The sequence below is a fragment of the Parasteatoda tepidariorum genome, chromosome 6, assembly GCF_043381705.1.
Source record: "Parasteatoda tepidariorum isolate YZ-2023 chromosome 6, CAS_Ptep_4.0, whole genome shotgun sequence".
NCBI lineage: Eukaryota > Metazoa > Arthropoda > Arachnida > Araneae > Theridiidae > Parasteatoda > Parasteatoda tepidariorum.
Genome location: NC_092209.1, coordinates 68001000 through 68027132, shown reverse-complemented (window position 1 = coordinate 68027132; position 26133 = coordinate 68001000). Strand labels below are relative to the sequence as shown.

The 26133-nt window shown below is 28.6% G+C and overlaps 1 protein-coding gene across 1 annotated transcript in view; it reads left to right on the top strand.

The window, feature by feature from the left end:
* LOC107454018 (synaptogenesis protein syg-2-like) overlaps positions 1–26133 on the top strand; it is a 99775-nt gene that overhangs the window by 56567 nt on the left and 17075 nt on the right. The window contains exons 7-11 of the mRNA XM_071181825.1: positions 477–770; positions 3626–3916; positions 11007–11300; positions 14834–15133; positions 21957–22076. Coding sequence (XP_071037926.1) covers positions 477–770; positions 3626–3916; positions 11007–11300; positions 14834–15133; positions 21957–22076 — 1299 coding nt within the window. The remainder of the gene's footprint in view (positions 1–476; positions 771–3625; positions 3917–11006; positions 11301–14833; positions 15134–21956; positions 22077–26133) is intronic.

Here is a 26133-nt window from a genome sequence, read left to right as displayed (position 1 = left end):
TATATATATATAATACACAATGCTAAAAAACAATGAAAACTGTAGAAAAAAGTATAAGATATAAAATTCTCCATTATAGATAGGTAACTGATTCAGTAGAGAAATGTCTTCCGAGTCGAAGTAATATATATATAATTTTATTTTTTTCCTTTTTTACGAAATACAAGCATATATGCTCAAAGAAATAAAGAATATCCTATTTCTTACTTTTTCTCATCTACGAAGTATATGGTTAATGAAAGTTTATTACACTGACAGCTAACATTTCAATTTTTCTTTTCATATTTTCCCGTTGTATCAGTACATCTTTAAAAATAATTTTTTTTTCTTTTTCGTCAAATACGAACATTAAAGTTTACAAGCACCACATAGTGCAGGGAATAATCATTATATTTATCTCACTTAACTCAAATTATTATATTTTCTCAGGCTTCTTGTCGTCCAGCTTTTATCATATTTATCATTATTACTTTCAGTAAATCCAACAGACGTCCGAATTAATGCACCTCAAAGTCCGATTTCAGCGAATGAAAGAGTGGAAATAATGTGTGTCAGCAAAGGTTCCAGACCCGCAGCACAAATTTCTTGGTGGATAGACGGCAAAGATTTGAAGAGATATGCAACGGATGAGGTTGAAGGAGATGAAACACGAAGTAAACTATTTTTTACGCCCACCAGTGACGACAATGAAAAAATATTAACATGCAGAGCGGAAAATCCGGAAAATCCACAAAGTGCCTTAGAGGACCAGTGGACTCTAAATGTATACTGTAAGTATATTTATTACATAGTTTTGTTTCAAAATGAAAATGAATTCTATTCCACGTTGTTAATGGTTGGTGTCATAACTTAAACTCATTTTACTTTCACACATCACTCAGTAACATCAGGCATTTTTTTAATTGGAATATTGAACCCTAATGGGTTTTAATATCCAAAATTGTAGCGTTGAAACATGTACAGGAGAAAAAATTAACTCATCAATATAGAATCAAACATGCCAGAATAGTTGCTGACACACAGTATACATTTAGAGGACTAGTGGACTCTAAATGATACTGTAAGTATATTTATTAAATAGTTTTGTATCAAAATGAAAACGAATTCTATTCCACGTTGTTAATGGTTGGTGTCGTAACTTAAACGTATTTTACCTTCACACATCCCTCAGTTACATCAAAAAAAAATTTTAAATTGGAATATTGGACCTTAACGGCTTTTAATATCCAACATTGTAGCGTTGAAACATGCACAGGAGAAAAAAAATAACTCATCAATATGGAGTAAAACATGTCAGAATAGTGGCTGACCCTTTTTGGGTAAAATTAAATAAAATTTGTGCTACACGGACACCACAACAACGAAAATGGAAAGGAAAGGAAAATAAATACTAAAATTTATAGAATATTTAAAAATGTATAGTAAAAATCTCAATTTAATCCGTGATATTAAATATATGGAATAGGATATAGTTGTCTAATAGAGGTAGAAAGATTCCGCTGATTATGGCAGAAATCAAAACTAATCAGTAATAAGCTTAGACTATAATCTCTAAGGTTAGACTATAAAACTATAAGGTTAGACTATAAGGCTCTTAGACTATACATTTCATTAAAGGACAGGAAAATGATAATTTACAAAGACAGACTTTATTATATATACTGAAAATAAAATAAATTGTAGACGATGAAAACGGGTTCAGAATCATGATAAAATTTTTATTCCATAGTAGTAGAGCTTGACTTTCAAAACAAAGAGAAAACCTTATAGAAATAATATTTTAAGTAAAAGTTCTAAGTAATGCTCATAACTGCATAACAATGAGTCAAGATTCCTTTTTAAATTACTCATTCAAAACTATTTATTTAACTCTTCTTAAAACAATAATTTGTAAAACATTCCTTTTTATTCCAATTTCAGAACATTTTAGAAATCTACTATGTAAGTTTATACAGACATTTCAAAAACAAGTATCAAATAAGCATACCAGTATAAAATTTCTTTTATTTTCTACATATCTGAATGAATCATGCAGATTCAGTTATTTATCTTTTTTCAAAACAGTAATTCGTTAAACATTTTTTTTTTTAAATCTCAGAGTATTTTATGTGTCTGCTCTGTACACTAAAAACATTACTTTAAAAACAAGAATAACAGCATAATTATTCTAACATTATCATTAAGAATTTAAGAATACAAAAGTATTAAACTAAGTTCTTCTTATTATGAAGACTTATATTAAGTCTTAATAAACATGGATAAAGCTAAATTATTTATGCAATCATTAATAATTTAATAAATCTTTACAGAAGGATTAGTTCAAGAATTATTCTGACTGCTATTGTTGATTGTTTGATTTAAAATATTCTTTCACTTTCATCATTAATAAAGCATATAGCTCATTAAATGTTTTAAAAACTAAACATAATTTGCCTTTCTTATCATTAAAGTCAAGTCAAACTAATATATTTAACGACTCATAATTTCTGCCACTTACAATGTTTAATGCAAATAAAATTTTCACAGGTTTGTTTTCAAAGCTTCTTAAAATGTAAATGAAAATCAGGAAAAGTAGGATTAAAATCAGGCTGTTGAATAATTAGCATCAAAATACATTAGAACTGTAGACTTTCAGCAATTTTAATGAACTATTGCTTTATTTTTAAAGAAGAAATGCATCTTTCCTCCGTCCTTATTTAAAGAGTGTTTTTTGAAATGTAATTATTGAAGGAAAATAAGCGTATTTCATAATAATGGCACAGTACTTTTATCAGTTTCTTTTAGATAAATGACTTGGTACACTAGTGTTTCCTTCATTTCAGCGTTGCATCAAACAATTAAAATTATTACTGACAGATATTAATTGAATAACTAGCATCGAAATAACGTTGACATCTGAGCGTTTATTTATTTTAATGTACCCTTGTTTCCTTTTCTAAGTAATAATGCATTGTACAGTGCACCAAAAAAACGAATCACCCTGAATAATTTTTGATCTAATGATCGGATCTTCACGTTCTAGGACTCATTCTTAATGGCTCGAGATAGTGACCGTATGCATGCTAATTACTCAGTGCAGACAATATTTTAAGTTACTAAATCAGACGCAAAAATTTCAGTTCCCTGAACAAAGATACTTTTTTTTCAACGGATTCGGATTTCTGACCTTTAATCTGATTCGGATTTTGACATTGAAGCTGAAATCTAGAAAATATGGTCTCCATAGTTTGATCAGAAGATCCACCTTAAGTTTGAATAACTTAATGTTAATTTTACTTCGTGCATTTTTTAACCGAGTTAATTTATATTACATTGTCATGCAATTGTTTCAGATAACATTTTACAGTTATTTTTGATTTTAACAAAGAACATCAATTGTCATGTATATCAGGCATCAGCGATGAAAATATTTGTTAAAATTTTATTCCACTATTCTAAGACCGAAGCGAACTATTAAGAGTTACAATGACATATCTTTTAAAAGAGAGTAAACTTTAGAAAGGTTGCAGCCGATGCCAACGTTTTAAAGAAAAAGAGCGAACATTTAGAAGATCGATAGGTTAGTAAGAGATACGATATCCCTGAAGATAAAGTATCGAAACTGATTCCCTATATTTCTTTGCAGATGCTCCGATACTGTCGGTATCTTTTGGTGCAAGTCAGCAACATGAGAATATCCGGGAGGGAAGTGACGTTTATTTCGATTGCAACATCCAAGCAAATCCTCCTGCCACAGATATCAGATGGAGATTTAAATCAAAGCCCCTCCTTCACAATCCTTCCCAAGGAGTGATTCTTAGGAATTACACACTTCTCCTGCAGAACGTGAAAAGAAGTCAAAGGGGAAGATATAAATGCATGGCTTCGAATTTGGAGGGAGAAGGTATCAGTGAAGAAATCAATTTGCGCGTTCAGTGTAAGTTGTTGCACGGTTTCATTATATTTTCAGATTTTACAGTGTTAGAATTTTTGTTGAGATAATTATTGATTAAAAGATAATTAAAATAGCTCAATTAAACTAAATTATCATGCAGTTATTGCAACACGTTTACATACTGAACGGTAGGAAATAAGCTGAACACAGAAGCAAAATAGTTTCCTTGCTTATAATACAGTATCGATGCTGACTACATAGCCACGATTAGACCATTGGTCAAGAAATTGTGGTATCTAAACCTCCATGAACTCACAGCCCTGAGCGGGCTTTTACGGGGATGCTTTAATTCATAATACAGTGTTAGAAAACGGAATACAATCTTGGCTTCTAATACGAACGAAGATGGTATGTGAGGAACCCAAGGGAAGAACATTTATTGTTCATAAAAGCTGATTCTGAGAAGAAAAAAAAATTTGCGAATGAAAAAAATAAGGTTTTTCACTGTACGGCTCTTCTTAATTGTGTAAGAACACTCAGAAAGCACAAATTTGTTACGTTATTAATTTTTTAAAACTAAATAATCCTAAAAGAGCAACTGGTGAAGATTCAGTCGTTATTTTTTTGCGAAATATGGGTAAAAACAGTTGCTCCATATTCGTCTTTATATGTAAAGAAATAAATGTACGCATCCATTGTGCGTTGTTGCACTGTTTTATTACATTTTAGATTTCGCATTAGGATTTTTTGTTTATAAAATTTCATTTCAAAATATTAAAAAAAAAAGTTCTAAACGAAATCCTCAAAATGTTGTTGACGCATATGTACTGTATGTCCAGAAATATTTTTGATACAGATGCTTAATAATTTTACTACTTATAATACAATGACTAATGGAAAAATGTAAGTGAATATCTTCAAATTTCGAAAGAGATGGTACAAATGAATAATTCAATTCTTAAATTGTGTGTAAATTGAGTTAAACTGCATTTTTATATTCAGTGTTCGAATTATTTGAAGAACATTCAAAACAAAATTATTAAAATAGTATTATCGAGAAAAATTAATAAAATAATAATGAAACGAGCTTTTTCACACAGCAACAAGAAATAATTTCACATCAAATACACTATCATTTTAATATTTTCCATATATATTTACTTATTTTTCAACTAAACTGGAAAGCATCATTGCATATAACATTCAAAATATAACATTCAAACATTCTACCTACAAAATTTTCCACTTTGAGAGGCAACTGAACTATTGATATTTTGTCCTACTTCTTACCAATGAAAATTTCAGGACTGAAATCAGTTTTAGCACAAATCCTTCTCTCCAAGAATATTCAATGGATTCAAGTCAGGTGAATTAAGTGGTCATTCTTCAACCGTAAAAGTAAAGAAAATGTACATTTCATTCCATTCGCGTACTTTGGCTGAGTAGGTTGGAGAAAAATGATAGTTAACCTAATTGTTATAAAAATGTTTTATATTGTGTTTGATTCATAGTATTTGATGACAGATGGAATTATTTGTTTTCAAATTTTGTTCCATTTATCCTTTGACAATGTTACCACTAAGCGTGTTGAATCATGTAATCGTGAAATTCTGAATCAACTAACCTTAAATTGATTCAGATAGTGCGATTTTTTGAATTGGTTACGTGCTACGTTAGTTCAACTTAAAGGATTTAAATTTTTCCTTTAAAAAAGAAGCTATTTTTTTTTTTAAATTTAAGCTTGTGACTTTCAAAATTATTTTTTAAATATTAAAATTTTTTTTCTGTTAAATAATTGTCATTAAACGTACAATAAAATTTCTAAGAATGAAAGTTGTAAAATGAAGCGTTATGAAGTTCTCCATATACCCCCTCCCAAAAAAAAAAAAAATATATATATATATATACTTTTTTCAATACTACGCAGACTGATTCATTATCTATTTAAATATTTTAGACTGCAGATAAGTGAATAGTTTATTTGAAATAATTAAGGATTTTTTCTTTGTATGGATAAATTAGGATCATTATTCAAGTCCATTAAAATTTTGAAATTATTTAGACACTGCAAGAAATAACGATTTTTATTTCAAAACTTATTCGGATTTTTTTTTAAATTTATTTAAAACTTATTATCGTAACATATACAATATAATACAGTTAAAATCCTCGAGTATAACTTTGCCACCCAAAACAAATTCTCCAAACCTTTTTTTTTGTTGAAAAAAAATTGATTTCAAATTTTCAAAATTCTACGCATTCCAAGATTCTAATTGAACATATTATGCATTAATTTAAACTATGTAGATAAATTTGTATTGTATTTTTCACAAGTGTGACTTTAAAAGTAAAAAAAAAATAAGGGGTCCTTTAGAATTTTTCTTTCTAAAGGATCAGATGAAAATGGAATAATGGAAAGGTCAAAGTTGTTCAAAGTGACGTTTATTTCGATTGCAACATCCAGACAGACTTNAGATATAGATATATATATATATAGATAGATAGATAGATATATAAATATATATATATAATTCAGTAAAAAAGTTGACAAATGACTTAACTTTGCGCCTTTCACTTTTTGTGTTATGTTTTAAGCATTACTTTTTGTCGCGCAATTCCAGCGGCAAGAAAGTTCTGGAGAAAAGGATAAGAATAATATCTGTCTAAAACTGTTTCTCTCTTTGGTTAGCCATCAGTGAGGGCCCCCATGGGCCTCGTCGGAAGTAGCCCTGCTGGGAGGCATCAAACAATTCAAGAGTTCAGCTCCAGTAAAAGTGATAATTCTATTGTGTTCAGAAAGTGGAAGAAATATTTCTTTCTTTCCCCCTTTTCTTTTGATGGGTTTCTTTTTCTCATCGATAAAAAATGCCATTTCACTTTTACAAAGAAACAGCCTGAGAAATATGTTTAGTATTAAAAATAATTTTAGTAAAATAAGAATATTTTGAAGGAACGCGTATCTTAGGGAGAATTTTTGAAAAATACCTATTGGAAATGATTCATGTAGCTAATTAGTAAATTCTAATGGTGTGCATNAGAAACAGCCTGAGAAATATGTTTTGTATTTAAAATAATTTTAGTAAAATAAGAATATTTTGAAGGAACGCGTATCTTAGGGAGAATTTTTGAAAAATACCTATTGGAAATTATTCATGTAGCTAATTAGTAAATTCTAATGGTGTGCACATATGATATCAACAAGTAATGTTTCTTTCAGGCAAATTTGGTTGTTAAATTCTGATAGCATAGTTCTTTGCTTCACAAGTTGTTTTTCAAATTGTTTAAATGTTTTTTTCTGTTTAGAGCTTCTTTTGCAACTAAAAACAAATAAACTGCGATGCTTTAAGGGTATATTAATTCCTAAATTGCATCATTAATATTCTTTTAATGTTATATTAATGACATTTATATTCAATTGCTTTGTAGATTATTAATAAAATCTGTATGCTAGAAGGAAATTCGACACATATTGTTTAATCATGAAATAAAGCTTTATTTTTTTATTTTATCTCTCAAAAATATTTCTAGTTATTATATATTTTAATCATTTGTCTTTTTTGAGAAATTAAATGAAATGTGGCGGAGAATCTGTAAATTTCGTAATTTGGTTACATTAATTTAAAGAACAATGCTGCAGTATAAAGTATTGAGAATGTATTGTATTCAGCTTTATTCGAAACTGACTATAGATAATATTTTCCATTGCTCCTGATTGACTATTTTTTTTAGATTTTATTGCTGTGTTTTTATTTTTATTTATATAAACCGTTTTCTTTTTTTTTCATTTTCACTTTCTTCATTTTTATTATGAGTTAAAAGGCTTAAAGTATCAACGTTTATTTTGTTATTTTAACTTTTTAGAAATTTTTGAATGCCGGGATAGCCTGGTTGGTAGGGCACTGGACTCATGTTCGTGAAAACGGGATTTCAAACCCATCAGGCAGAAGACTCCCTGTGAAGTAAATGGTGACTAGTGCATGTTAAATCAGTCGGGTCAAATGTCCTCCATGTTCCCTTGCCCTTATGGCTAACTGCAACAACAACAACAGCAGCAATTTTTGAAGAGTTTCATATATTTATTTAAATAAACTCTAAAGAAAATACATTTTTAGTGATAAATAAATTAATTAATTTTTTAAAATTAAATGAATGAGTTATGAATTAAATTCATTCTAGATAAATATATAACTCCTCCTATTCTCGGAAGTACAAAAAATAGACGAAATGCATGCGTTGATGTAATACCTCATGTTTTATTTTGTGTCTCGATTGGCTATCATATGAACAAAAGTGAAAAGTGTTAGTAACAGCGTACCAGTGAAATGAAAGCTCGATCAAATTATAAGTGCTTTTCGCCTCTAATGAATAACATTAAATTTTATGAGGAAGAGACAAGAGATTGGCTGATGTAAGAAGACAAATGTATTTATTACTCCTAACTCCAAGATGTTAAAAAATTTAAGAAAAATGTCCAAGCAATTTTGGGTAATTTTTTTAATCATCTAGTTATTATATATTATTGTGTGAAAACATGCAAACCACTTGTTAAGCTTTGCCTTAGCTAATTAAGACATTTGTAAAATTATGGAGAACGCGTGTTGAAATTCCTCATTAATGTTTTTTGTCTGCGATATACTAATTTCATATTTCGATTATTTTTTTTGGTCGTTTCCTTACAAATATACCTAAGCTTATTGTGGAAAAAGTAAATGAAGGTGACATTTACTAGGCACAGATATCCAACGTTTAATAGGTTCAACAAGACTCCATATTTTTATTTAGTTAATATTATGAGCTTACTACTCGAAGGGTCATGTTGCCAAACCAGTGATGAAAGAACAAAGATCTATAACATTTGTGTTTTAATGATATGGAATCGTAAAACGATTATATAACTTCGGAAATCTCCTCTCACCCCGCTTCTGATCGTTGTATGCAGCTGTGTTTCCTGCAGTTCTTCCTCAGAGATTCTAATTTAAACTATTCTGGTGAACTAAATCATTTTTTTGTTTTCCATGGAGAAATGGAATTAATTTGTAAAAGCTAGACATAATAATTGTAATTTCAAAATAAACATTTCTGACTAAAAGGTTTGGCTTAATTAATTCTGTTTAATTGATGTCTCTTGGCTAAGCGGAATCAATAAAACTGATTTTTAATGTGCTTCTGGAAAAATAAATTTTGAAAGGATTAATTCAAAATTTAATAGCCCAGCTTCATTAAAAACTGACTGTACTTTTTTTAAAGAAATAGTCAAGGCAGAAGTTTAAGATAGTGACATCTTTTTTTATCATTCTATGAAGTACCTAATCACTTTCATGAAAAATAATATTGTTTCATGATTATTGAAAACATTATTCATAGTGATAAATGAGAACTTCGCGTGAATTGCTTAACTTCATAGACATTTCATAATAAATGCCTCTTGATTTTAAAGCATCAGACCATTCGAAAAGGTCGAAAGTCCAATATTTGTACGAGATGGTTGGACTCCATCAACGCATAGAAACAGTCACGAGTCACTTGACTCCGTTAAATGTCTCCAAACTATAATTAGATGCTGCATCCTTTCTCTATAGCTACGATTATAATTAGTGGTTTTGGGTCTTGTATAAGAGAAGTGCTTTCATCGAAGTATGGTGAATGGCTAAATGAATGTACTCATCATTGATTACAGCCTCCATTATTCAATGAAATTGTAGTCGATAAAATGTAAATAGTAGGTATTGATTTCCAAATAAATGAAATGGCTTCCTACTGAGGTGGTAAATTTTAATCTGTTTATTTTTATTCAAATATTTTGAATGCTTACGTTTGTGTTCATAAATTAATGTAATAAAACGTTATTACTCTTATATAATAATGGAAACTCGAAATATTTACTTTAGCATTTTTTTACGAAAGGAGCATATTTAAATATATTTTGCTCCACTTTAATTTTAAATTCTCAGATTTAAAATATTTCAATGTTATATATACACTGAATGCTAAGGCATACAAGTCATTGTCAACTAAAATTATAGGATGTCAACTAAAATTTAGGATAAGCATTAAATATTATTATATTTATTTATTATTTATTTATTATTCATTTATTTTGTTTTATTATTCATGTTCATCATTGTAAATTCTCATCTTCTTTTGTTTTCAAACTGGAAATTGTTTTGTATCCTTGTGTTGATCAATAAATTTTCACCCCGGATGCCCCCGCTAGGGGGCGGGACGGGGCTGATCTTTGAATATTACACATAAATTATGACGCATTGTTGAAAGGTTTTTTGCACAAAATAAAATAAACAGGATGGGAAGCTAGTACTATACTACTACCCATGTAGTAGAGAGCCATCAATTTTAAGTCAAAAGTGCGTATATTTCGCCTTTAAATTATATGAAGCATACGTAAAATTTACGTAAAACTGAAACGTCGAATTATATTAAAAAATGGTTAGCCAGAAAACGTAAATTTTACGTAAACAGTTTTGTTTCTTTTACGAACATTTTACCAACCACTTTTCACTAGGTAAGAATGAGTATGTTAGTTTTACATATTATTTACGTCAACAGCACATAAAAATGTATGTAAATTGAAACGTCAAATTGAAGAAAATGTGGTTATTCAAAAATTAAAAAATCTGCGGAAATAAATTCGAACCAAAATTTAAAAGGTAAATTTGCTTTGTCAATAATACCTAAAATACGCAGAATCATTTTTAATAAATCCAAATAGTAAATAATCTTTCATCGTAAAATATACGAAAGCAATCTTACAAAAGGGTAATTGGTAAAATCCATTCCGTTAATATTATGTGAACTATACCAAAACTTTTTTACCAAATACCTCAATGATAATATCTTTCCGTCAATATTACGTAAAATTTACGTATAAAACATTGTGACTTTACTGATTTCCCAAAATTCTACGTTTAATTTACATCCCATGCTACATGGGTAGTTAGTACCAAAAATTTAAATCTAAGTATTTTATTGAAGATATAGACCATCATTGATAAAAACTATGATGTTACAAAAAAAAGGTTCGTAACATCAATTAAAGAAAATTTCCTGCATAATTTGATAAATGTTGTACAAACTCGATAATTTTCTTGTGAAGTAAATATATTTTGATTTTTAGTTGCTCCTGTTTGTGTGAAAGACCAGAAAACAACGTATGGTGTAGCAAGGCACGAAGAGGCGAATATAACATGTGCAGTTGAATCAGATCCCCCTGAAACAGCCTTCAAATGGTCATTCAATAATAGTCTTTCAGAAACAATAAAAATTCTTTCTTTTCACAATGACGGTGCTTCAAAGAGTGTTGCCAGATACATACCCCGAACAAAATTGGATTATGGTGCTCTGTATTGCTTTGCGCAAAATGCTGCTGGAACAATGAAAGATCCATGCGTATTTACTATAATGCCGACAGGTAACTCAATATTTTTTTCCTCCCATTTTTAAATCTATTTCCTTTACTTCTCCAAGTTAGCAGGCATTTTTGGAGCTAACGGGAACTCTAAAACATAGGATTGTTTAACATTATAATATGAATGAAATTCTTCACTTAACATAGGGTTGTGTAACATTATAATATGAATGAAATTCTGCACTTAACAAAGGGTAGTTTAACATAATAATATGAATGAAATCCTTCACTTAACATAGGGTTGTTTAACATTATAATATGAATGAAATTCTGCACTTAAAAAAGTAGCAAAGCAAATTTATTTTCTAAAAGCATTTTTTTTCGCTTTTTTTGAATTATGAAGCATTTTTTTTTCGCTTTTTTTGAATTATGAAGCATTTATTTGGAGATCAGTAGTATGTATTTTATTGTCTAAAGCTAATTCATTATGCAAAACTAGCCAGCATTTTTTTAGCACCTTAAGTGTTCTTGATAAAATGAAACTATTTGTCAATTTTTAATATAAACTTAATCCAGTTTATTGTTTGTTAAATATTTTTAATACTGGAACAATATACTTTTAATACTTGTAATTGGATACTGATAAAAGAAATATGTTCAAGTCCACTTAGTGTTAAAAACAAAATTTGCATTTAAATAGGAAACAACTCAGTGTTGTTTTAAATAGTTTCAACACCAGTTGTTCAACACCAATGTTGTTTTAAATAGCTTTTAAATAGACACAATAAAAGACCCATAATAACGCTATACGGCAAGTCATTTATTTTAGTTTCTTAATTTCAATTTCTATGCATTTAATTTTTTTAAAACTATAAATAAGATACGTTAACTAATAATATTTATATTAATTAGTTCTTTATGTACTGCAAAAGTTGTAGCACTTTTCTTAAAAAGTAGTATATTACTAGATAAAGGATGAAACTGTTTAATTAATTATCACATATACTTTACTCTTATCTGTAAGGCGATAAAGAAAATTTATCCTTTCTACTATTCAAGAGCTTTTTGAATATCTTTTTTGCTATTATTGTTGTTTTCCCAGACATCTATTGTGTACACAAAGAAACCAATCCTTTTTCTCCCCATTCTCCAAAAGAGGTAGTATTCATCTTTCATTTCAAATACGAGAAGGCACTTCTCCTAATTGGTAGAAATCTCGACCAATGGAACTGACTGATTCATTTCCATTTGAGTGGTTAAGAGATATTTCTAAGGGAAGAGTGTTTCTATCTGTATTATCGGTGTATTTAAATGAAAGATGAAAACAAAAAAGTAATTAGAAACATAGAAGCTGAATTATTAAAATTTCAAATGCAAAAGTAATTTTGTTTTATTTTTTCCGAATTTATTTTAGAATGTAACTGGAAAAAAATTACTTGAAGTTTTAAAGAAAACCCGGTACACATGTCATAAAAGTAGCGGACAATTTCCATGGGTCCAACGCTAATTCTATGAGTATTTACTTTATTATGAGTGTTATGAGTGTAAATACTTTAAATTTACTTTCAGTACTGAAACTTCCAAATCTTGATTTAGTTTATTTCAACATATGAATGAAATAGAAAATCTAGAATAGCTGTATTGTAGTAACATTTCTTGTTAAAAAGAAATTCTGATTAATTAAACTAAGTATATGCTATTGAAAGCATTCATTTGGTAATTTTACCGCTCAAAAGGTATTGATTTACTGGAAATTCTGGTTTTCGAAATTCTGGTTCCTAGTTCATATTAGCACACATTTAGTAAAAAATACCAAACTCAAAAATAAAATCAATTGAATTAATGGTTTTTATACTAGGTTCTCAAGTATCATGATAATATTAAAAAAATTTACCACACATTTAAAAACCATATTTTATTGTTAATTTTACCAAGGCGTTTCGGTAAAAGTTTTTTGGTCTTCCAATAGGGCCAGAAACACGGCAAATGATATCATTGTATGGAAGTTTAGACCACACTTTTTTTCTCAGTGTAATATAAAATAAATGCGGTCTATATTAAAAATTATGAATTGATATTTCCAGTGGTACATCATTTAAGAGATTTACGAACTTCATAAAGGCTCTAATTAGTTCGTATTACTTCGAGTCGCAAGATGAGAAATACGTGTATCCTTAACTAGTATAATTATGGAAAAAATGACATGGAGCTTAAGGTATTTAAATTAATTCATGGTAAATATATAAAGCAAATAATCTGTATTGCGTTTAAAATAAATTCAAATATTTTGCTTGAAATATGTGGTAGGTAGAGTTAATATTTTAAATCAATTTTGTTAGTATTTTTCTAATTTTCTATTCTGTATTTAATTTTTTTAATTATTATTACTATAATATAAGTGGATAAATTTGAGCTAAATAATGGTAGCAAATAAAGTTTTAGTACTAGTAATAAATAAAGATTAAAGTGTTTAAAAATAACATTAAATGTATCGCCACTGTTATAATTACATGGAATGATTAGTCGGTAACTCTAACTGTTCTACATTTGAATACTTAAGAAATAAACTCAAAATAAACTATTTGCATTCTTCAATATAATATATAGAGCAAAAAGTATCAAGCACAATCAAATAAATTTAATGTTTAAGGTTATATTTATGAATTTATTGTTGCATATACCAATTATTTTAATAATTAATTAAATTATTTTTATTTTATTTTTTGATTTTTTAATTTTCTACTGTTACTATCTATTTTAGCACTCCTAGTGTTTGGAATCTGAGTTAATATTGCCTTGCAAAGAAATGCTGTCATTTCTATCTCAACTTTTTTTAGATAGAAAGTATTTATTATTTGAAAATTATGCAACTCTATCCTCTGTCCTGTACATACATTCTCAGATAACCAATGATTTTGCTATAAAATACTACAATGACAAAAGAGGGTAATTCAAGATGAAGCATGATTCTTTTCCTCTTTGTAATACAAATTCTCTGATTTATGCAACTAGGGAAAAAATCATGCAATACTTTTCCAACCATACTTAGAAATAGCAATGTCATATAGACAAATGGAGTTTGTTTATACAAACATTAATATGTAAATTTAAAAATACATTCGTAAATGTAAAAAAAAAGTCACCGTGAGACGATTAGTGATTGTTGAAGCATTAAAAAAGTGTAAATTTAGGTGTGATAAAATTAATATATATTATTGCATAATGAGAGCTTTTAAAGTAAATGACATATTATTAAAAATTTGAATGACTAAAAAGAAAATCCACAAAACTTAACGCGCATCTAACTTCACGTAAACAAAGCTGTTTTCTCCAACTCCGAGAAAAAAGTCCTATTAACGGTATAAAGGAATTAATTTCCGGTTATTTGAAAAATGTAATATTTTTAATCAACCAAAGAAAAAAAAACATTTTAACGGGGTTAATACTTGTACGAAATATTGGTGTATAGAGAGTTATTACATATGATAATTCCCTTACTCTTCTAATTGGAATTGTTGTGTTGGTGTTAATGTAGTATTAAACATTGCTGTGGTGAACTTTTACAGTACGTATTATTACTTTTACTTTAATTTTAGGACCCCCAGAACCAGTACAAAATTGCTCAGTAACGAATCAGTCTGCCAATTTTCTCATGTTATCTTGTGATGCTGGCGATGACGGAGGATTACCTCAGACATTTCACTTGGAAGTTTATAGTATGAGTGCTGAACAACTTATAATGAATATGTCGGTGACAGAGACACCAGTTTTTGTAGCAGAAAAACTTATTTCAAGCTCATCTTATATTTTAGTTTTATATTCTTCAAATACCAAAGGAAGGAGTACATCTGTTGCACTAACTGCTCACACTTTATTTTCAGCTGAGCCTAGAACAAGTGAGTTGATTTCTATATATTTAGCCTAATTTTAGAGTAATTCCATTGAAAAACATTTTGTACTTTCTAATTAATAGAAAATATTAAGGAAAAATTTAGAAATAAGAGCTCATCAAAGTACTTTCTGTTTAATTTACATCTACAAAATGCATGAAAAGTAATTTTAACTAATAAATACATTTTATCTGTTAATCAAATTTACGTGCATTGAGATTCATGTAATGTAATTTTAAATTACAAAATTCAAAATTTGCACGAATTCAGAGAAATTAAAATTTGAAAATACTTTTTTTTAAAGTCTCCCTTGATGATTTATTTTGCGTATAATTTTTTCAACCTATGATATCAGGATTTTAAAATTTCAAATAGCGTAATATATAAATATATAAATAAATAAATATATATATATATATATACCTTTCAAATTGGAAGTATTAATGATAATTACTTTTTCAGATATTCATAAATTAAAGAAAAATCATAAAAAACTACTTTTTCATACAATTTTTTTTTCTGAAATGCGTTAATAATTTTGTTAAATGATGTCTTAATTCATGTAAATAATTGTCTACAATATTACAAGTTACGCAAAAATAAATGCTTAAATAAGAAAGAAATATGTCGTACAATTTTTAGAACTGCTTCATTAAACTTTAAAGGTAGTTAGTATTTCTCAAATTAACGCTGTCTTCCGTACCCTGAGGTTAAAAATTCGAATTATTTATAAAAGGAGACTTTTATTCCAAGAAAAAAAATTAAGTTCCTTATTTCAATTATATGCACTTAAAATTCAGGATCAGCTTCAAAGTAAAGAAGATATGGATTATCATGAATAACAATGAAGGAAAAAAAATTAAAAACTCTGTTATTCAAGTTCACTAAAAAAATAATAATAATGATTCTATTATTAAGGGGAGGGGAATTTTAGGTGGTGAAAAAATTCAAATATGAAAATGAAGATAACCTTTTTCACTTTTGCCTTTTTGTGTCGACTTATAAAAATAAAAATAAAATAATTGACTCATTTCTAATCCCTTTATAAAAAATATAAATGTATAGTGTCTACTACTAAAAAAAAAGTTTGGTAAATTTGTTAAAATTAAAATTTGGTAAATTTGCTAAAATTAAAATTTATTAAATTTGTTAAAATTAAAATTTGGTAAATTTGCTAAAATTAAAATTTGTTAAAATTAAAATTTGGTAAATTTGTTAAAATTCGGTTAATTTATCTAGATACGTTAGAGTATTGCATAAAAGGCAGTTATTTGTTTAAATTTACTTTTCAGTTTTGTAATTTTTACTAACTATGTAATAATAAGAACTATAGCTTTTAAAACTGGAATTTTCGTTAAATCATTACCAAATGAACGGAAAAATTATCAAGTCAATGATTTAAATACCTTATATATTTGGTTTTATTAAGCAGAATTATAGTTTTTTTTTAAACCAGGATTGTCATTGTCATACAGTACGGTAATTTTACTAGATTTTTTTTCTCTGTGTCTGACATCAAACTTCTTAAACAATACTTATTTGATTGGCAAACCTGTTAGTTTCTGCATGACTTTAATTATTACTATTAATTACAATTAACTTATAAAATATAGCATATATTTAGTCCAACAAATAAAGTTTTCTGAATTCTTCAATGAAAAAGATATTAAATACTACCTTAGCTTTAGTACTGAATTCTTGACTTCCAAATATAAAGATGCGAGTGATAATCATCAACATTTGAACTTCGATATAACCACCATTCATTATTTATAGCTTGTTTATAACGCATTGTATTACACGAGAAGTGCCTTTTTACGAACAGTGAGTTAAAGGTTTGTGAGAATAACATAGTTCACTTTTCGGAAAAATATTTTATTTTTGAAACTAGAATGAATCATTAATTTTAAAAGAGAAAAATATTTGCTACCAATGATAAAAAATATAGATATAATTATGTTTAAAAATATGTTTTATTTCTTTTGCATCATTTTTGCTTTTCTCTAAAAAGTAGAAAGAAAATGGCAAACTCTGACTAAATAAATTTTTTTCTCTAGTTTAAAATCCTAGTATTTTCTCTTATTTAATGAGAAAAACCATTAAGGACTTCAAATAAAATATAAAAGAAATGACTGATGAATAATGCAGATGTAACTCATCTTTTTAAAAAGTTTCACAAAAAATCAATGGTTTTAACGGTTACTTTGATTTATTTTCGAATTATCTGAGCAAAAATGGATTTAACGAACATTATACGCTATTCAATCATTTAATTCCTTTTTGACTTTATAATAATATGCTGTTTTAAGATTAAGAAATACATAATTAATTAGACAATATTAGCTATACACATTTTGTGTATGATAAACAAAATAAATATAGAAGTGCCTTTGTAGTATTACCTGCATATTTCTTAAGAATTAAATCTGTTTAGATTGGTAGGTATGCTCACCTACGTTATAGATTATGAAATAAATTAACAATAATTCATAAAATGTACCAAGATGCGAGTAAACCTATAAAGTCAAGTTTTACCTATAAAGTCAAGAAATAATGCTTAGAACCGTTACGTTCATTTAATAAAGGGAGGAAATGACAACGTCTCAAATAAATAGAATCAATGATACCACGTCTGTTTATTTGTGTCCGTTGTTTCGCATCCGTTTCTCATCTCACCACTTTACACGATCAGTTTGAATTTTTACAGTATGAAGAGGAGTATAACTTAAAATCTTTATCCTAATTCGTTGAAATTTTGAAATGAAAAATGGAAAACTTATTTCTTAGTGAGTCAAATAGCAGTGAACAATAAGACTTTTTCGAGGCTTGCAAATGTTTTCTTAATAAATCATTTTTGTATTATCTTATAACAATTTTCAATAGTTTTGTTTCTTCCTGTGAAATATCTTTTCAAATACATACAAATCTTCTATGCGAGTCGTCAAATTAGCGACACCCCAATACGGGTGACACGGCCCGATCAGAAACTTTGCTGTCACCCGAATATGGGTGATGTTCCCGTCAATGTGTTAATCAGAACTCTCCGGGGAATAACGTTATTTTTCTACATTGTGTTATGCATCAAGATCTCTATGTAAATCTGCATTGGATATGAAACCTGTGCTTGATCCAGTAGTAAAGTTTGTTAATATTGTTAGATCTCGTGGGCTTACCGATTCCGAGATTTTCTTCTGTCCGTGCAATCTGAATACTCTGATGTTCTGTATTACACGAAGTGCTTAGTGTTGGATGTGTTTCTGAGCATTTTTGGCAGCTGAAAGACGGCATTGTGTCGTTCTTCCTTCAGAAAGTGTTCAGCAGAGAGCGAAATTTTAGAAAATACGGAATGGCTTTCAGACTTTGCGTTTTTCTCTGATCTTCTTCGTCAGATGATCAACTTGAACGTTGAGATGTTAGAGAAAAATCAGGTTATCGATGATATCTGGGCCCATCTCAAGGCTTTTAAACTGTAGCTTAATCTTTTCGCTGGGCAGCTGGCTAAGAACGACATGTCTCATTTCTCGAGGTTAAATTCAATATCCTCAATAAATAAGGAAAAGCATATGAATTATGAAGATGACTAGAAAAAACTCCATTTTGAGTTTGAACGCAGATTTCAGTGCCATTCAAACGGAATTAGCTATTTTTATCTTGCCTGACAGGGTAAATCACGAATCAGTGTGGTCAGATTTGCAGCTTTAATTAATTGATTTATAATCTAACAAATATCTGAAGCAATTGTTCCTAAATATGCCAAATTTAGAGTTTTTACAAATTATTAACAAAAGATAGTTTCCCAAATTTAATATCTCGTGTACCTCCTATAAAATCGGTGCTATGCTTCATGTTATAGATGTGAGCAAGTGTTTTCAACTATGAGCCTTAGAAAAACAAATTTCAGAAGTAGACTAACAGTTAAGCATTTAGCCTTTCTCTTAAGAATAAGCACATCTCACTTCGAACCTCAATATAAGGAATTTTTAAATATTACGTCGCAATTTCATGCACCTCATTAAATACTTAAACTAAAATTTGTGTATCGTTTTTATTTTATTATTTTAGAAGTTTCTACTTAGCCCACCCAAATTTTTTTTCGATTTTTCGCCCTTAATCAAAACATTTTGCCCATCCCTGATCCACATGTATTGAAAAAGAAATTTCTTGTAAAGAAAAAAAAAATTAATAAAACATAATTCTGGTAGTGAAATTAAAATGTATGGTATTTAATCGGCAATTTTTGCGTACGTATTTTAACGGTTTACTGGAAATTCTGGTTTTTAATAATTTATTATTGCACATTTAGAAAATTACAAAGCTCGAAAGTATATTTTACCGTATAAATAGTTTTTATGCCATTCTCTAATGTATCATTAAAAATCATTAAATTTTATCACACTTACTACCAAACAGCATGGCAATAAAACCATATTTTAATGTAAATTTCACCATAATGCCTTACCAAAGCGCTTCAGTAAAAATTACAGCACTAGTTTGCATTTAATTTCGTGTTATTCATGCTTTCTCAATTGTAAGAGTCAGAAACTAGGTAAATTTTACCGTATTCTGATAGTTTAGAACATTCATTTTTCCTCAGTGAATAATTATACGTCTTAATTGTTATATAATTCGCCTTTCGAAAGTTAAGCACTTTATTTTAATGTCCAAAATATCTACCATTTTTTAACATACTTAACCCCTTCCTTCTCGCTCCCGTGAAAATGATGGGGTGAGATTTCACCCGCTATTTCTCGCTCCCGTGATATTGACGGGCTGGAGTGTTCAGTAGTAAAGTGTCAATAAGATTATCACTAATTAATTCTTTTGCCCGGAAAACATTTTATTTATCATTTTACACACCCGATGACAGTACCAGGATATTTTTAAGGTAATTGTAGATAGTTAGTTTATTTTAAACTAGTTACAGCACTAATCAAATACGTAATACAAATACAAAAGCCAAGAAAATAGGCACTTTTATGACCGTTTTCTTGAAAATTAAGCGATCGTTAAGGGGTTAATTGAATAGTCAAATATATTCTTAAACCAATCTTAAATTATATTCCTTGAAGTAAATATCCAATACATTATGTTATAACAGCTAGATTTACTATCGTTATTTAATATATATTTTTTTGAAAAATATTTCTAAACAATTCTTCTTCAACATATATTCTTCTTCTGATACACCCGCCAAATTTAATAAAAAGAATACAATGCATAACTATACGTCCTACTTTCGTTAAGTAATTGTAATACGTCAATATATCATAACAGTTTTTCTTAAATGGAATCAAGAAGCATTACTTTAATGGCACACTTTCAGAATATCAGATAACTTTACATTAGAAATCACCCAGCCCTGAAAAAAATCTTCAAAGACGTAACTTAAGAAAAATCGAGTTTTCGTTGAAACTTTCTGAAGTGAACATGTGTTGTAGAAATAAAAAGAAAAATAAATAAATTTTGCACTTTTAAGTAAGTCGAGGCAAATCGCTTTACCGCACCACTTTGTTTGAAATTTCCGAAATACTTCATAAAATGAATCGGAAGACTCCATGAAAAATCTAAAAAGTAAGATGTTCGCGTCAGTCACTTTCAGTACTCAGCTTTCTGAAAAGTAATTATTGATTACTCAACATTCCTTCTTTAGCTTTTATGCCATTTTTTTTTTGTTTTCATTCTCGCTTTTATCGATTTTTCATTTTTGTAAAAGAAGAAGGTGAAAAGTTTAGAGCGTTAATGCAACTTTTACAGTAAATAAAAATGTCTTTTTCATGAAGAAACTGAATCAAATTTATCGGTAAATAACTGTGATATTTTCTTCTTAAGATTTCAATATTAGCTATTAGCTTTTGTATTCTTATTCCTTGAAAGAGGTAAATGCAACCTAAGTTAGGACATTAGAAAGATTGGAAATATGTTTTAAAGATATGACTATCTAGGTTTTTAAAATTACTTAAAAGTCTTTTGTTTTTGTTTTGTTTTGATTAATTTATTTCTTGTAGAGAGAACTGTGCAGCTGTCAACTTTATTTTAGTAATTGACAGAAGATAAAACAAATTGAATGAAAGAAGATGCAATTTACTTTTAGGGTATTTCGTAAAAGAATTTTTAAGTTCACAAATCCAAATTTTCAACATAATCATCACTTGACACTTTTCTTTTTCAAAAGTGTCTCTTGATTGTCAGTACATCCCAGATGTAATGGGGTTTTCGTGAAAGCAAAATATTGGTTCAATTTTCAACATTAATAGTTAGTTTAAGAATAGTATTAGAATACAATTTTTAGCAATATGTATAAAATACTTCCTCACTCACTTATATTCACAATTTGTCAAAATAATTTTTAAAAAAATTCCTATTTTTGCTATATTAGAATATAATTCAAAAACGGTATAGACAGTCTTAAGCATTTATTATTTATTATTTTAATTTATTAGATCTGCATACATTCCTCATTAATCAAGTGCATAAGAAATTCAGCAAAGATAGAAAGATTATAGTTTTATATTGATTTAAAAGAAATAAATGCATGAAAACATTGAATCATTAGTAGAACCAAGTTACATTTATATTAAGCTATCAGATTACAATCAAGCATTTGTTTAAAATTATTAGATAATTTATGGAGAAAAATGTACTACAGAATCACATACAAAATCACAACAGATGAAACTATAAACATAATAGGAAAAGTACAAAAATTCATGATACGTAAAAAAATTACTTTTTATACTTATATTTGGAATATGTTTTAAATTTACTTCCGATATTGGGATAAGACGCTGGAATCAAATTAGTTTCTAACGTTTGATTTTTTTTCTTCTAGGTGATACACAGCCAGTTACAATTAGTGCTGTATTAGTTGTTTTAATGGGAACAGTTGGAGCTCTCGTATTTTTAGCCATTTTAATTATTTTAATAATGAAGTCAAGAGGTGATAGAAGAGGTAAGCTTAAGTTGATAATTTATTTTACATTTGATGTTAAATTACAATTTGTTGCAAAGCTTTATAACTCCATTGGTTCAAAGGAAAACAATCTGCAGAATAGATAAATAAACAGGGTCAAATGAAACAAACGAACTAAAATATAAAGGTTATAAAAGTCCCCAACGTAGGGCCGGAATTCAAAGGTATTTCATAAGGTGACATCAGATAATCCAGACAAGAGATAATAAGGTGACATCAGATAATACAGACATGAGATAATGCATACTTGAGATAAGGTGACTTGAGAATCCTTTACAGTATTCCAGGCTCAACTCTGTAAAGAAATGGATAATCATGGTCACCTTTTTTCTCCTAGCATATTTTTGGAAGAATTTTAAAATTTTAAATCAAAAATTACAGTTGTTAAGAAGCGTTTCTAAATTTATATTACTTTAAAAACAATTTGCAAGCATTCCTGAAACTTAAAATAAATAATTTTGATCACTGTTATGGATGATAATCTTTTCCAACTATTAAACTAATGTCATTAAATCTTAAATAACTGTACTGCAAAGACTTGGACACGAAAGCCAGACTTATTTAAGACCAAAGAACAAAAGTTTTCTGGTCCTAAATAAGAAGTTATAAAAAAAGTTTCATATTTTTAATCAAATTCGTAATACTCTCGCGCCACGCAGAACTTCCAATATAGTGTTTTTACTGGAATACAGAGTACTGTGGTTTATTTCAATCATAAATGAATTGAAAACTATATTTGTATCCCACAAAAGTAAACAGTTAGTCAAAACACTGTTAGTCAATGCTTATCTATATTCAAAAAGGAAGAAAGACAAGAATGCTACAACGGATATTCTATGCAACGTTTGAAGTGAGGCACTATTTGATGATTTGATGTCCCATTTGAGTATAAGCAGTCCCTAGGTAGAACGCTGCCGTACATAATCCAACGCTATTTGCACTGTTCGGTACATTAAGTGCTAAGTGAGGTGGTACATTTTAACCAAGAGGGAGCGATTTCCTTGCTGAAAATAAGGGTGTTCTGGCGATCTTTCTTCCTGGTTGAACTTGCCAGAAACTTCACCATTAGTTGCTGTAAAAGAGATTCTTCACACCGTCTTAAAGGAAGGATAACAAAAGGGGCGGTCATCATTCCGTAAAGCTGCTTTATATTTCGTAAAGTCTCTGGAGGAATCTGCTGGTGAAATGTTTTGATGGATTAAAGGGTGAACGAAAAAGGATTTAAGTTTTTTTTTCTCCCCTAGATGAACGTTTAGAATTGAGATTTCAAAAGTGAATTCGGTACCTTAAATAATTTTTGTTGCATTTAAATTTTACGAATAAATTTAAAATGCAGGGAGATTTAAAGAAATATATTTGAAATTGTGAATGATACAGATTCAGATAGATATTTAGAGTAATTTCTTAATTCAAATATCTGCTGAGTAATCTATTGTTATATTATTTTGAAAACAGTAGCTTTCAGAATATTCAAAAAAATCCCTCTAGTTACAAAAGATTAGTAATTGTAGTTTTATAATTTATAGAATTAGCACGATGAAGAAAGCTTAATAATTTTGAAGCTTAAAAATGTTTCTTTTTTAGGTTTGTGATACTTTACATTTAATATAATATTACTCAACTTCATAGATTGGATTTAACCAAATATTGAATAGGAGCTCATTTTAAACTAATTTAAAATTGTTCTACTTTCCCTTTTCAAATCTACTTCATCTCTTTTCCACGTCTCAGGGGTTAGGAAGAGTGCTATGGGAGACAGGGTGATTTCTAGCTCAATAAATCCTCGGAACAAAATTGTGGGAGAGAGACTTTGCATGTGGATGTGGTTTAAGGAGAGATCAATCGAAAGAGGGTGGTCATTAGCCAATACGTCTAGCACTCGTATGCAGTTACGCTGTACTAAGCCAAATATTTAATAATAGGAAAAAAGAGGGGGGGGGAATAATAAGTAAAAAAAATAACAAACAACAGTTTATATATATATATATATAAAAAAAGAATTACATTTTATTTAAAAAACCGGAAAAAAAGATATAATCTTTTCTTCAGCCCACACGATTATATCCGCAAAACAGAGTGCATTCTGATATTGTATCAATAAAGCCAAAGCAAAATATATTAATACAATAGTGTGAGGAGCACTCAAAAAATTTTTTATAAAAATAACTCTAAATAAAATAGATCACAAAAAGTAAAAATAAGTAAAAATAACATGTAAAAACAGAAAATAAAATGAAACAAAAAGAAAAAAAACATTAAAAAGGGGCTATAAAGCGAGTAGCAAAATCAAATCAACATACAAAGTAAGGTAAAACAACGTTTAAGAGCACAAAAAATATTTTTTTGTGCTCTTAAACGTTGTTTTACCTTACTTTGTAATCCAGCACATAGGTCGCCCTTATGTGTATTTCAGATCAACTTACAAGGACGAAAATTTTTTCAAGAATGATTTAAAAATTTTTTCGCAGAAAGATTTCCAGATTACAAAATATGAAAACAAAAGCGCAAATTGATTGTAACAAGAGGGTTTTAAAGTGTCGTTCTTACTGCACTGCTGAAGTGATTTGTTATTCTGAGATTTGATTTGTTAGTTACCAAGGATGGGCCCGAAATGGATGTGCGCAAGGTAATATTATACTGGATAATTTTAAAAATTGATCATAAATAGTTTCAGAAGATAGATGTTTATTTAAGAAAAAATATAAAAGAGAAAAGAGAAACATAAATTGCCTGTTTTGCAAATAATTTTATCCGCGGATTTGCACGATATAGATTAGCTTTCTTCGTGTTTTCTTGTATTTATTTACCATGTAACGGAGTTTAACCCCGTAAATTGGTTTTAGAATATTTTTAAAGATCTTGAAATGATTAAATAATCTACAATAACTATCTACAAGGATTATTATTAAAACTTTAAAAAATATTTTTTCGATGAAAAATAATATATTTAATTTTTACTTTCGCGCGCGATTAGAATAACTCAGAGGCTTACCAATTTTTACAATTTTCACAGTGCAGCTCCTCGCTTGTTTCGTTAGAACAGATGGACCCAGAACTCACCATATGATGGTGGTTGCTCGTCGAATTCTACAAAAGACATTACTATACCAGCCATACAATTTTTCCGTGTGTTATTTGCATTATACTTACAGCTATTTTTGATTTCATTTGACGTAATGTATTGCTTAGGTTGCTTTTTTATATCTAATGTGTCTATAAAGTTGGAATTTTCGGAAAAAAAGGCATAATTTATCAAATATAATTGATCAGGTATATCCATCTCTAACTTCATGTCTGCGCACAATCGAAGCCACAGTAATTAATTCCACACTCCTTTTCACATCCCGGTAGTTATAGGGAAACGTTGCTATTTCTATGATGTTAGAAATAATTAGAGATTTTTATGATGCGTGAAGTGTTAGAGACAATTAGAGATTTGATATCCTCTCCTCTTAAATCTCGCAGCATTGAGGAGAAAATACTTGAGCTTGTCTTAAGTAGAAAAAAAAATTGTTCTTTCTTAACAAATTCTTATCAAATAACAATATCTGTTGGACATGCTAGGTCAAGTACCATGGGACATAGTCCAAAAGTTTTAGCAACTCAATATTCTAATCCTTTGTCCCATTCCAGAGTGTCAAATAGGATTTCAATTTGCGTGTAAGTAAGATTTTAAAAGCAAGACAAACAACCGGGCCATGAAAAAAAAACATAAATTTCGCGCAGCAAAAGATAAACTTTTCAACATTCTTTAAAATTCGAAATCATGAAGTGTGTTAATGTTGCCACAATTATGGAATCTTGTGTTGGATATCCTTCTCCAAAGCCGCAAGACTTTAGCGATATTAAATCAGTCATTTATTCTGATACTACGTGCAATTAGGAAATACCAAATTCTCCCTGTCAACGGCCGCTACGGAAAGGTGTGCCAAACATGTGACTTACTTCGAACAAATGTGAACATGAAGCTATATATATATATATATATATATATATATATATATAGATATATATGTGTCTATATATATATATATAT